Source organism: Hylobates moloch, unplaced genomic scaffold, assembly GCF_009828535.3.
Source record: "Hylobates moloch isolate HMO894 unplaced genomic scaffold, HMol_V3 SCAFFOLD_4, whole genome shotgun sequence".
NCBI lineage: Eukaryota > Metazoa > Chordata > Mammalia > Primates > Hylobatidae > Hylobates > Hylobates moloch.
In genome coordinates this window covers 36,590,967-36,605,629 of record NW_026652279.1, presented here as the reverse complement: position 1 = coordinate 36,605,629, position 14,663 = coordinate 36,590,967, and the positions used below count along the sequence as shown (strand labels likewise).

General features: G+C 43.3%; 1 protein-coding gene and 1 non-coding gene across 2 annotated transcripts in view; both read right to left on the bottom strand.

The window, feature by feature from the left end:
- Positions 1-14,663, bottom strand: part of SLC12A8 (solute carrier family 12 member 8) — a 147,322-nt gene that overhangs the window by 38,393 nt on the left and 94,266 nt on the right. Inside the window, exons 11-12 of the mRNA XM_032149947.2 lie at positions 2,102-2,189; positions 267-354 (exon numbers count right to left, since the gene is read on the bottom strand). Of these exons, the coding sequence (XP_032005838.2) occupies positions 267-354; positions 2,102-2,189 (176 nt within the window). The remainder of the gene's footprint in view (positions 1-266; positions 355-2,101; positions 2,190-14,663) is intronic.
- LOC116467630 (U6 spliceosomal RNA) lies at positions 590-693 on the bottom strand. The gene has a single exon (XR_004247847.1). It is a non-coding gene; the product is annotated as a U6 spliceosomal RNA (small nuclear RNA).

The window sequence follows — 14,663 nt, the reverse complement described above, 5'->3', positions numbered from 1 at the left end:
CCCTGTAGTCCCAGCTACCTGGCGGTCTGAGACAGGAGAATTGCTTGAGCCTGGAAGGTTAAGGCTACAGTGGGCTGAGATTGCAACACTGCACTCCAGCCTAGGTGACAGAGTGAGACCCTGTCTCAAAAAATAAATTAGTTAAATTTTAAAAAGACTGTATGGATTCCTAGACAGTACTGCAAGGGGAGTTGGCCATTTGTTGGTGAGAACAAATAAATGACTCCGGCAGACTGAGCCCTTGGAGTAGCACAGGGCTCACTCACCTTTTCCGCTATCAGGAAGTCATAGCGAAGGGCCTCTCGAGTGCAGATGGCGCCCAGGAGGAAGACGAAGACGATGTACAGAAACCACCTGCAAAACCCAAGAGCAGAGCTGACCCCCACTCACCTCACCCAGCCCCATCCAATCCCCCCACTCAACCTTCTGTTTCCAAAGGGAACTTGTCTCAGAATGAGAGAAAGGCCAGTCATGAAGCTTCCCCAGCTGGCTTGGGAGGACACTTTTTGTACTATTTCTCTTCTGACATATTTCTTAGCAAAAACGGGGTACCATTGTTTTGTTTCTTTTTTTACTTTTAAATGTATATAAAAATATGGAACGCTTCACGAATTTGCATGTCATCCTTGCACTTGGGCCATGCTAATCTCTGTATTGTTTTAATTTTAGTATATGTACTGCTGAAGTGAGCACTGTTCTTTCTCTTTCTTGTATTAAAAAAGAAAAACATACAAAGGGCATTCCAAGTAGGGAAGCGGGAGGCCCAGTTTCCTCTAGGTTGCCAGGATTCAGGTCAGGGTTGCCCCGCAGCCTCACACCCCAGCCTCCTCCAGCAAAAGAACAAGCTGATGATCCTTCGGGCCTCTAAGTCCTGCTGGTCTGTTATCTTTGGATCAGATAATAAAGAGGGAAACTAAAGTCAAAAAGCAGAGAGCAGAGGCCTGGCTCTGTCCCCAAGATGCCCTGTAACCTTGAACAAGACCCAGGCTCCTGTGGTCTCCTCATTCCCATCTGGATAGTGAGAGGGTGGGCCAAGGGTTCCTCCTGGAACCTCCCAGCTGGGACCAGAAACAAGACAGGGTCCTCATTCAGAAGCCTCTTTCTTTTATTTCCTTCCCAACACTCAACTCTATCTCTGTTGTCTTCATTTTCTTCTCAATGTTATTGCCTTGTTTTGCACAAAATACCCTGATACTGTATGCCAGGCTGATAGCAATGGTTTCACTGCAATAAGCTAAGAGCAAATTCAGTGTTTGTGAAACAGAGACATTAATATTTTCTAAATACTGTGGTTAGAATAACACAGGCCCTTTTAACTTCTCAAGTCATTGTTTCTGGTCTCTGATCTCATTGCCTCTTCACACCCACCCAGTGAAGGGCAGAGAAGCTTCTTCCTGTGGTACAGAGAGAAACAATATTCTAAAAGGTCAGAAATAGACTCAAGGTTACCCAGCCTGCTTGTGTGGGTGGCACAGTATGAACTAAAACCCCAGAGGCCTGACGGCCTGGGGGAGCTGGAGGGGAGGCTCACTGGTGGAAGAAGAAGAGCTGGGTGCTGAGCTTCCTCTGTGTGCCTTCTCTCTTCCCCGCAGTCTATAAAGCACATATAGTGTCATTATCCCCATTTCACAGGAAAGGAAATGGAGGCTCAGAGAACTCAGTAAATTGTCCAGAGTCATGCAGCCCATCAGCGGCAGAGCTGAGATGCAGCCCGAATTCGTCTGATTGCAAAACTCTTCATCTTTACGCTCCCTCTAGTGATCCTGGAAACTCGGTGGTTAAAAAAATCCCCAAGTTCAAAATGGGGGTGGGGGAGGGATGGGGGCGGGAGGCCGAGGAAAGGAAAGAAAGGATTTGATCTGTGATCTGGGTCCTGACACTCCTCCTAGGCAGCATTCCCAGGCAGGGCGCATGAAAGGGCAGTGTCTGAACCCACCAGACATGAATTTTCCAGCCCACCGAGTGTTAAAAGAAGGATCGGAATATGAAATAGATTGGTCACAGTCGGGGCACTCTCAGAACAAAAGGGGCAATCCCTCTTCTGCCTGGGGTTTTCTCTCCCACTCTCTAGCTCAGACTGATTGCCATGAGGGGAACTTACGAGATGCCAACAGCTGCCAGGGAGCCCAGGGGAATGCTGGCGGCAGGGTCCCTGAGGTCTCCCCCCATGTTGAAGCCGGCCATGACTCCTGAAAGACACCCAGATGGGGAATGGGGTGAGCAGCCTTCTCCACGCATCGCCTTCCCCAGGGCTGCCCCTTCCTCTCCTCCGGGACCCTCTCCTGGAAGCTGTCCCACGGCAAGCCCTCCAGCTGCAGCTCTGCGCACAGGCTGCTTTTCAATCTCCCCTAGCAACTAGGGAGGCATCCCTGTGGCGTGAAAGGGACCTTTGTGGGTTGGAGGAGGCTCAGGAGGAAAGCTCTCCCAGCTCCAAAAGCATCCTACCGCTCAGCCCAAAGCAACCAGGAGGAGGAAGGCGGCTTGCAAGGCACACAGAGGTCCTGCGCTGTGTGCTGAGCTGGGACAATGCCCTGGAGAGGCTCAGCATTACAAAGGTCTGGCAGCCTCCTGCTCAGCGGCTTTCCCTGCCTCTGCTGCCTGCTGATTCCATGGGAGCTTCTTGTGTCCTTGGGGTCAGGTACCACCCTCCAAGCCCCTGAGCTACCAAAGGGCTTGAAATAAACTTCAAAAAAACCAATCCTAATGCCACTGACATGGAGTCACAAGCTCCTTTTCATCATCACCTCTCTTCTGCAAGAAGACTAATGAAAATTAATTAATCCATGAGGGACCCACAGCACAGTGCTGCATGGTGAAGTGGGGATGTTGCCTCTTCCCATACAAACAAATATATGAAAGCAACAAGACAGGGTGTTCTGAACATCGGATGAGGATCCAGCCCACAAGTGCCATAACAACTCAGTGTGATGGGCTGCCCTGGTCAGGAAAGCCCCATGGAGGGGGTGTATCTTGAATGTGGCCTTGGAAGAGGGATTTGAATGGGCTTAGGGATGGGAATGAATCTAACACCATGATTTGTGAACACTTTCAACCTGCCTGGGCCTGTGTCAAGTGCTTTACATGCATTTTTTTAATCCTGTTTAATTCTTTTAACAACCTCATCAGAAAAGTAGAATTATTTCCTCATATTATAGAAAAGTGTTCAAAGAGGTTAATTAAAACAGCCTAAGGTCACACATTTAATAAGTGGCAAAGCTAAGATTCAACCCTGGTCTGTCTGACTCTGAAAATTATGCTCTTAATGCCTCTGCCATAATGCTTCACAGAATGCAAGCGAAGTGCAGTGAAGTGACAGTTTGGAATCAGAAAGTGAAAGTAGGGGGGTGTATTTCAGAGAGAACCCTGAATGCTGGCCCGCGGATGGGGTGCATATGCTGTCACCCAGCAACTCCACTACGAGGACTTTACCCAACGTAGGTAGCCTTCCCTCACCAAGGCTATGAGGGAAGATTTAGCCCAGCATGTTTATAAACGCTTGTTTAGAATAGTGGAAATTAGAAACAACCTAATGTCTAAAAATAGAGGGTTGGTTAAGTAAGTGATGATATAGCTTTCAATAAATACTAGGTCTCAGAATATTGTAAGGGATATGTTGTGACATGGAAAGATGTTTAGAAGCTTTTGCTTAGTTTTAAGAAGCATATTAGAAAACAGAACACATGGTATGATCCCATTATTATAAAAATATATAGAAAAAGGAACTAGAACATGTTTTAAAACATTAACAATGTTATTTCTGGGTCATAAAAGAACAGGTCATTTTTATTTAACTGTTTATATTTTCTCAGTTTTCTACAATGACCATTTTGAAAAGTGAAAACTTCTAAGGTTTTGTTGTTGTTGTTGTTGTTGTTGTTGTTGTTTTAACAGCATGTTAGGCACAGTTTCTTTCCTCTCATTCCCTCCTCTCCAAGATCCTATTAAAAGCATAGTAAAGGGGAAAAGTAGATAAATTCCTAGAAGCAAAGAGAAGTTGGGAGGGGGACCCTAAGTAGAGGAAAGGTTCCCGTGAATGTCTGGAACATAGAACATAGAAAATGGAGAACATAATACAGAGGAAAAGAGAAGGAAAGAAAGCCTCGGAATGCTTCTCTACAAGATCTCAATACACTGAGGAAAACCAGGGCTGGACGTTTGCACCCCAAATGAAGTCCTGCTCAAGAATCAACAGTATTCACAAACTTCTCATCAAGGTAGGGCCCCAGCGGAGAGACAGACCTAAATGCGCGACAGCTGGGGAAATCCATGCCCGCAACCAAGGTCACCCAATGTGTGATGAAAACCAGCAACAAATAAACAAATACATGCATAAATAGAAACAGAACAACCCAGGCTGGAAGAAACATATAAATCAGGATACAGAGAGAATTTGGAAGAAAACACTAATTAGTAACTCCAGATACATCCAAGAAGAATACTCTATCTATAAAACAAGGTGCTGTGAAAAAAAAATCCAAGAACAAGAAAGAACTTTTGGAAATTAAAAATATGATCACTAAAATTAAAAATGCAATAGATTTAAGGGCCAGGTGTGGTGGTTCATGCCTGTAATCCCAGCGCTTTGGGAGGCCAAGGCAGAAGGATCACTTGAGGCTAGGTGTAATGGCTCACACCTGTAATCCCAGCATTTTGGGAGGACAAGGCAGGCAGATCATCTGAGGTCAGGAGTTCGAGACCAGCCTGACCAACATGGTGAAACTCTGTCTCTACTAAAAATGCAAAAATTAGCCAGGTGTGGTGGTGCACGCCTGTAATCCTAGCTACTTGGGAGGCTGTGGTGGGAGGATCACTTGAGCCCAGGAGGTAGAAGTTGCAGAGAGCAGAGATCATGCCACTCACTCCAGCCTGGGTGACAGAGCTCCATCTCAGGAAAAAAAAAAAAAAAAAAAGGATCCCTTGAGGCCACAAGTTTGAGACCAGCTTGGGCAACACAGCATCTCTTCATAAAATAAAAGTTATCCGGGCATGGTGGTACACACATCCCAGCTACTCAGGAGGCCAAGGCAGAAGGATCTTGAACTCCTTGAGCCCAGGAGTTCAAGGCTGTGGTGAGCTATGATCACACCACTGTATTCCAGCCAGGGCAACAGAGTGAGACCATGTCTCTAAAACAAACAAACAAAAAGATTTGAAAGATAAAGGTAAGTAAATATCCCAGTATTTAAGACAGAAAGATAAAGAGATAGAAAATATGGGTGAAATAGAGGAGAAATTTTGGAGTTTCAACAACCAACTAACAGGATATCTAGAAAGAGAGAACAGAGAATCAAAAGAAAATAACCAGATAGATAAAAGAAATAAATTCCCCCCACTGAAGACACAAGTCTTCAGATTGAAATATTGCACCAAGTATCCAGCACAAAAAATGAAAAAAAAAAATCTATACCTAAATGCATCATTGTGCTATTTCAGGAGAAATCCTAAATGCTTCTGAAGATTGAAACATTTGCAGAGCAACAAAAATTAGACTGGCATCAGACTTCTCATCAGCAACACTGAACATTAGAAAACAATGGAGCACTGATTTTAAAATTCTGAGGGAAAATTATTTTGAAACTATGATTTTAGCTAGATTACCAATTGAGTAGTTAAACAGACAAGAGTTCAGAAAATTTACTTCCCCCATAGTGTTTCTGAGGAAGATACTAAAGTATGTATTCCAGCAAAATGACGATGTAAACCATGAAGGAGGAAAACATGAGATTCAGAAATCAGTGGTGATAACTGAGGAATGGAGTGAAGTTCCAGAATAAGGGTTGTACAGCAGAGAAACCACCAGGGATTAAAGCAAAAAATGGAGGCTCCTGGAGGGATGCCTCTGGAGAGGAAATGCTTTCAGCACAATGGGCAATATAATTAAATTGAATGATTTTAAGGATATACTGACTCACATTTTGGCAACAACATAAGAGTTATTGAAACTCCAGGAAAAGTGAACAAGAAAGTTAAGGTTTACAAATAGCTAGAAGGGGGATATTGAATGTCTCCTATATAAAGAGATGGTAAATGTTTGAGATGATGGATATGCTAATTACTCTGATCTGAGCACTATACATTATATGTATCACTACATATCCCAAAAATATGTGCCATTATGTGTCAATTTTAAAATTTTTAATTTAAATTTAAAAATTTAAATTAAAAAAAATTTTTTAATTTAAATTTAAAAATTTAAATTTAAAAAAAATTTTAAATTTAAATTTAAATTAAAAAATAAAAATTTAATTTAAAAATTAAAAAAAGAAAGTTAAGGTCTAAATATGAAGCAAACCAAAATGTGACATGACTTTAAACAACTAATAAAATGTTAGAAAAATTCTCCCATTTGACCATGGTATAGGAACTTTCTCTCCTAAATGACACAAGGACTATACGAGAATCACAGTGAAGAAAATGAAATTCTAGCCCACCACTTTGCTCTTCAGTGAGCAACAGCTGCATAGTCATAGTCGTGTATTTGCTTATTGTTCTTTAACTTCTAAAATTGGCCCATAGACAGAGCACACAGGACATAACTATTGATATGGTTTAGATCTGTGTCCCCCCCCCCAAATCTCATGTTCACTGGCATCCCCAATGCTGGAGGTGGGGCCTGGTGGGAGGTGATGGGATCTTGAGGGTGAATCCTTCATGAATGGTTTAGCACCTTTAGCACCATCCCTTTTGTGCTGTTCTTGTGACTCATGAGATCTGGTTGTTTAAAAGTATGTGGCACCTCCCCCTCTCTCTCCGAGTCCTGCACTTGCCATATGAAGACACCTGCTCCCCCTTTGCCTTCTGCCATGAGTAAAAGCTCCCTGAGTCCTCCGTAGAAGCAGATGCTGCCATGCTTCCTGTACAGCTTGCAGAACCATGAGCCAATTAAACCTCCTTTTTATACATTATCCAGTCTCAGGCATTTCTTTATAGCAGTGCCAGAATGAACTAATGCAACTATAGTTATGACACAGAATATGAATATTATTTATCTTGACAATGTAAAAGAAGGCTATAGCTAACTGATATTCGGAAGTGAAAAGAGGGAAGAGAAGGAGTGGGAAAAGAAAAAGCACTAATATTTTCATCATAGTAATGTAGAAAACAAAAATATGTAAGTCCCATGGTCATTCACCAGGCCTGACTTGAATGTTACAAGCTTCAATTAGTTTAATAAGCAAATTTAAAAGGTAATCTAAGCCATGCCTTTTGAGCTACCCATTAAATGTGGTAGGTAGCTATGGAAAAAAACTAGCAAATATTTATATAGCAGTTGCAATAAATTTTAAGTTAATTATTTTGTATCTTGTTATAAAGTTGAGTTTCTAAGTGTTTGCTAAGCAGACCAAAGAAATGTCAAATAATATGAAGCAGTTTGTTTTCATAGTTCCAAAGATAGTTGACTTGTAACCTTAAGGCAAAAAATATTTTTAATAAGTGTGTGTGTATTTGTGTGTATGTGTGCATGTGTGTGCAAGAGAAAAACTATCTGTTCAGTTGAAGTTGTAAACTACATTTTTCTTGGGATTTTGCCCACTCACCTGCTAATAATCAACTTGCTATCTATAGCTTTCCTGATAATGCTCTAAAAACTTAAGTACAAAAGGATTATGTAGATTCCCTTAAAATTAGGACAATAACTAAAGCATTCCTTATAAAAATAAAGACACATAAAATAAATATAATTCTAATACATTAATCTTAAAACACAACACAGAATCTCAATTTCCCATGCCAACAGCAAGAACTGAAGGGATGCAACCTAAAACTGATAGAATAGCCGAGATTTAAGTATATTCTTTAAAATTATCAATGTAATCATCAAAGTAACTAAAAATAAAAATATAACTATCAAACATTGGAAAGTGGATGAGGGAGCATGTAAGAAAGCTAACTCTCATATTTCCTAGCATGAAGTCAACAGATGATGTCTGATTTTGATTAACCAAATTATAGGTATACACATGTTGCTTGGTTATACACAGCTCTCAAAGTACTAAAAATGACTAAAGTGGTTGTCCCTACGGAGGAGTATTGGGGATAGTGAAAGGTGGGGTGGGAGACTATTGCTTTGTATTTCAAGCCCCTGTACTGTTTTATTTTGTATCATGTACAGGTCTTATTTGGATCAAAAAAAAAAAAAAAAAAGAATGCCCAGGACCTGCTGTATTCATCTGTTCTCTCCCTGCTAATAAAGACACACCTGAGACTGGGTAATTTTTAAAGGAAAGAGCTTTAATTGACTCACAGTTCCACATGGCTGAGGAGGCATCACAAATCATGGCAGAAGGGGAAGGAGAAGCAAAGTCACGTCTTGCATGGCAGCAGGCAAGAGAGAGCTTGTGTAGGGGAACTCCCATTTATAAAACCATCAGATCTCGTGAGACTTACTCACTGCCATGGGAACAGCACGGGAAAGAGACTCACCCTCATGATTCAATTCACTCCCACCAGGTCCCTCCCACGACACGTGGGAATTGTTACAATTCAAGGTGAGGTTTGGGTGGGGACACAGAGCCAAACCATATCATGACATAGTGCTCTTTATTCCTCGCCATTGTTGTACCTCCTACAGTTTGTCACGTCATTTTGTACACCTTCCTTCAGATCATTTATACAGAAGTTAACCTATGAAGACCCCTGAGAATGCCACAGTAATATATGCTTCTGTGGAGGAAAGTGACTGATTCATCCTAATTGCTTCCTGCTTCCAAACACTTAACTGTCTCCATAACAAACCCCCTTTCCTCCTCGCCCAGGTTCTGTGTAGGCTGCCTGATGTGCAGTACGTTAGGATGCTGGTCAGTGGGAGGAGAAAGGACTGACCGTGACACAGGAATGAGCCAGGCCCAGATATGGCCAGAAAGTTGGCTTTTGAGACAAAACAGAGAAGCCAGAGAGTAGATCATATCACAGACACAAAGAGCCAGAGACAAGGAGATGCAGGCAACTCGGACTGCAGACAAGAAGTCTCATGGGTGATTCCTGCTGGGGCAATGTGGGTGGTTCCCATGGCAAAGTGTACATTTTTTTTGTTGTTTGGATTTTTATTTTGAGATGGAGTCTCCTTCTGTCACCCAAGCTGGAGTGCAATGGTGCAATCTTGGCTCACTGCAACCTCTGCCTCCCGGGTTCAAGTGATTCTCCTGCCTCAGCCTCTCAAGTAGTTGGGATTGTAGGCACCTTCCACCATGTCTGGTTAATTTTTGTATTTTCAGTACAGACGGGGTTTCACCATGTTGGTCAGGCTGGTCTCGAAGTCCTAACATCAGGTGATCTGACTGCCTCGGCCTCCAAAGTGCTGGGATTACAGACGTGAGCCACTGTGCCTGGCCTGCACGTTTGTTATAGGAGCTCACTCACTGTGGCTGTCATTTCCAAAATTCTACCTCTGTGTTACCACACGATTCTTGGGCAATGTTCTCTAGCTTTGGTGAATTATAAATGTTTCATTCGCTAGTTAGAGCTAGAAAAATTATTTTGACTTAGTATTTTTTCCCCATCTTTGTTAAATGTTACAGAAATCCTCTAGTTTGCTTTCCTTTTGCATCCAGTGCAATTTTAAAACACTATCGTTAAGGTTAGAGTTACATTTAGGGTTGGCATAATAGAACAAATACTATTTCCCAGAGCATTAGTGCCCAGGTGTTTTACAAATACTATATTTTTTAAAAAGTTCCACAATTGAAAATAAGGTTGGGAAAACCTTAATTAGAGAGGTTTTCAGTGCTGGGCTATTGTAGTGCCTATAATATGCTAATATTCATTGTCCATCTCTAAGAAAAGAAATAAGCACACAGTGTTTCGCAAAACTTATTTGGCGTTGAACCCTTTTTTTTTTAAAGAAATGAAACACTTTCTTCATTATTAAAGTTCCACAGAGCACAGTTTGGGAAACACTCAATGCCCATTTTATAATTACTATTTGGTCTTGACACTTTTCTTGGCGGGCTTCCAAAAATTGTTTAAATTTGGCTATTTAGGACTGGATGCAGTGGCTCACACCTGTAATCCCAGCATTTCGGGAGGCTAAAGTGGGTGGATCACCTGAGGTCAGGAGTTCGAGACCAGCCTGACCAACATTGTGAAACCCCGTATCTACTAAAAATACAAAAAATTAGCCAGGCATGGTGGCATGCATCTGTAGTCCTAGCTACTCGGGAGGCTGAGGCAGGAAAATCGCTTGCATCTGGGAGGCGTAGGTTGCAATGAGCCAAGATCATGCCACTGCACTCCAGCAAGACTCCGTCTCAAAAACAATAAAAATAAAAAATAAAACAGCTATTTAGAATCATGATTCTTAAGGCTAGGTGATACCCTAGCGATCATCTACTCTAACCTCTTATTTCACAGATGAGGCAACGGAGTCCCAAAGAAGGGAAGCCATTTGATTCAAGTGTTCCAAGCTAATTGCTAACAGAACCAGCACTAACCCTCAAGTTTCCTGATTCCAAGTCAGTGTTGTTTCCACTACATCACACAGCCTCTCCATTTCTTCCTAACACCCCTGCTCTTCATAGATTTCCCCTTCTGAAACAGTAATTGCATGATTAATGTGGGGTTACATACCCACAGGAAGGCTGAGCTTATCGGTTATAATCGGCGCTGTGCATTGGTTTCCCCACAGGCACTTGCATCACCAGCTCCTAATCTCTAGACAGTGCTGGATTGATGGCATTTCTGGGTTTTAAATGCCAGTTCCAGGAAGCAGTTAATTGCTTTACCCAAAAACATTTTTTCTCCCTGCATCACAACGATGATCTGTCTGGTCTGCACACTGTTACCATGTGACTTAGGTAAACAGCTTCCTTAATATGGGGAAAGCCTTCTGGCTTGGTCTTCCACCCCAGTCCTGGGGCCTTCAGGCACATCTTTATGATCTCAGCTTTAACATGCAAGTCTGAAGGTGTCAGCCATCACTTGACCAGCTTAGGTTTATGAGGCTACACCTCGAGTGGCATCTGTAGCCACCTAGACATCGACATTACGCCTACAGTTTTGATGGATGGCACCAGGTGAACAAGGGGCTTGGGGTCAGCACCTAGTTCCGGTGTCTGGTCTCACAGCAGACATAGATGGCCAGAAGATGAATCAACCCCCTATAGCTCTCAAAAATATATGCTTGGGTAAAATTATCAGTGTAAATGTCAATGACCACTTACCAACATTTGCAAGTGGGCAGGTCATCTCTTTTCTTCCCTGCCCCCTGAATCACCCAATGGCACACATTGATCAAAGTCCTTACTTTTCACCAATTACCACAAGCCCACTTCCCACCCCAATTTCCTTTTCTGTTCCTGAAAATGAAGATTAGTAGGAAAAGAAAAGAAAAGCCCAACAGTTTTTCTAGGCTTTTCAAGTTCCTGTTAGTTCATAAAGGACTAGTTACTCTTTCTCAAGGAACTTCCAAGATTCCTCCTGGGGACTTTTCAATCCAAATCTGTGTCCTTAGAAACTCTTCAACTTTTTCTTTCCATTTATAGCTTAATCGTTTCTCTGCTGCCTGTTTTCTAAGTTCATAACTTTATTTTTCTTTCTTATGAAGGTAGACTACATGTGCACTAACGTGCCCAAGTCTCATCTGCTGCCTTTTTTTTTTTTTAACTGAAAAAAAGGGATCTATTACTGTTTGGAGGCAATGTGGCTCTGAGCCCTGCTTTCTTCACCTGTAAATGAGGATTATACTATTTGCTTTGCAGGGCTGTGGTGAAGTTGGAACAGATATTCATAAGCACCTAGCATAGTGGCTGGAACCTTCTGGGTGCTAAATAAATGCTCACCCAGGAGAGATGGGCTCTACTCCTTACTCAGAAATCCCTCAGATTCCTAAAGACTGGTCTGCCTCTCCTTACCTTCCTTCTGATTTTCAAACCCCATTCCTTTCCCATACCTGGCTTGCTGGTTTGTTTGTTTAGCTGTTCCTGCAGAAATCTCTAAACCTTTCTTGCTCTGTTCTTGTGAGTTTCCCTCCCTCTCAATGTTTTGGAGATCCTGCTGGGACACACAGTATCAAATAATGCAACTTTCCAACTCCAGGACCCAGGCAAGATTTATTGGCTTCTGGAGGAGGGGCGGCACCAACATTGTGTGTTCTCTCTTTATGGGAAGCAATGGGGTTTACTGCTTACTGGCGTTGGAGAAATAACCTCTCTATATCTTTGTTTCCTCATCTGTAAAATGGGTAACTAATAGAACCTGTGGGAGGATCTAGGTTCCATGCGGCCTGAAATTTTTTTGAAAGTACAAAATTATGAATATAAAATTAGGAACAAGGCTTTGGAAGGAGCTCACGCAAGTGAGGGACCTTGAAGCCCAGGCTTCAACCACTTCGTGGCAGCCCTGTGTCTGATGGAACCACTCAGGCTGTGAAGAAGTTTAAACAGAAAACTATACATAAAGTGCTTAGTGCCTGACATAATAGGTTATTATAATGATAATAAGTATTGTCGATATTTATAATTGTTTTGATAAAAACTGTTGATATGTATAATTATTTTGATAAAACAATTATAAATTAATTCCATAAATAAAATTACAAAAAATAGACATGTATAATAATTATAAAGCTTTTTTTTTTTTGAGACGGAGTCTCGCTTTGTCGCCAGATTGGAGTGCAGTGGTGCAATGTTGGCTCACTGCAACCTCCGCCTCTCAGGCTCAAGTGATCCTCCTGCCTCAGCCTCCCGAGTAGCTGGGACTACAGGCATGCACCACGCTTGGCTAATTTTTGTATTTTTAGTAGAGACAGGGTTTCACCATGTTGGCCAGTATGGTCTTGATCTCTTGACCTCGTGATCTGCCCACCTCGATCTCCCAAAGTGCTGGGATTATAGGCATGAGCCACTGTGCCCGGCCTAAGCTTTTTTTTTGTTTTTTAAGACAGGGTCTCACTCTGTCGCCCAGGCTGGAGTGCAGTGATGCAGTCTCGGCTCACTGCAACCTCTGCCTCCCAGGTTCAAGCAATTTTCCTGCCTCAGCCTCCCGAGTAGCTGGGACTACAGGCTTGAGCCACTGCACCCAGCCAAAGCTTCCTTCTTGTCTCCTGTTTCTGCTCATAAGTCCATCAGAATGTAGGGTGTGGAGTGAGCCCCCGTCTTCAGACTGTCCGTACTTGGGGCTCTCTAGTCCTTAAACATGGGGACCCCATTCTGATCCAGCAGGTTCTTGTCCTCTCACTCACAAGACACATAACTTGTGAGGAGACCTAGGGGATGCCTGGGAGCGGGGAATGGGGGAAGTAGGCCAGAGGAGGGGTGAGCACTAACAGCTGGGCTGAGGGGCCTGGAGCCAGCCAGCCAATTGGAGGGCCCAGCAAATTCCCAGAGCTTCCCAGGGTGTGTACATGAGCAGGAGAGAGGAGTCAGGCCCAGGGAGGTCAAAGGGAATCACAGAAATAGCTGGGCTCTTGAAAAGGAAGGTGACTGTGGATGTTTCGGTAAAGGCTGTAGGTTTCCTACCACATTTTTTCATGCTGGGTGTGGTCAACCACAGGCCCATGTGTTGACTGTGGCCAAAGAGGCCCTTATCCCTTCCAGTAAGAGTTTAGAATCTGGGAACAAGGGTTACAGGACTTCACATGACTGATATTCTTCTCAGTGAATTTCCATTTCCTAGTTTCTCTGAATCGTGTTCCTGGATCCCTGGAGTGGCTGCATCCACATGGTGTGTGTGAAACCCTGGAGAGGAGATGTCTGCTTCTCAGGGAAAGTTTGGTAGTGGAGCTTGGAGAAGGAATGCACTTTGAGAAGGAATGCACTTTAAGAAGCAAAGCAAGTACAGCGTCCACTCCAAGCTCCCCCCACTCCACCCCTGCAGCCACCAGCACAGGGTGTAATGGAGAAGAGTGCAGTGAGGGGGCAGGGGGACAGCTTCCTAAATCCAGAGGAGCCCCCAGACCGAATCTTCAGCCACTCTTCCCAGGAAGCTGCCTGCCCTTGGGATAAAATATCTGAAGTAACTTAACTATCATATCTCTGACGGGAGGATGGGGGGCTGGGGGACAGAAGGGTTTGTTCTTCAAAACTCTCTCCTCGCCACAGCCTGGAGATTCTCTTGTTCCAGAAGAGGATGGCGTTGGAGGGAGCCCCAGCCATGACTCACTCGGAGCTAATCCTTAGCAAATCTATCACCATGGAAACTGCCAATCATCCATGCTTTTCATAGCTTACCCGAACATCTGCCAGGAGACAGCAAGTCATACAAACCATTCGTCCTGCCTATCGTGTTTACAATTGGGGCCCTGAAAAACAGAGACAGGGACATGGAGGGCAGCTCTCCACAGCAGGGTGATGGCCCAACTCTGTCCACTAATCAGCTTCGTGACCTCTGTGGGGTCCTTCATAAGCTCCTCTGCGTCCCTCCTCCCCAGCTGGTAAAATAAAGGATCAGATCAATGATTCTTCACCTGGGTTGCGCCAATGGAGAGTGAGAGGGACAGGAAAGCAGGTCCCCTAAGAGGGGTGGGGCAGAGAGGCCTGTGTAGTTACAATCTATGCACTATTATCATTTTACATTTGAAAGCTTTCAAAATAATACTCGTAATTTAAACCACAGAAAATAAATCTTGACTCATCGTCTTAGGTAGCTGTAGCTTTCTCAGCGGAAGGACAACAACACTCCATCTCTGAGCCAGAATGTCCAGTGTCTATGAGGCTTTTAGTATCATT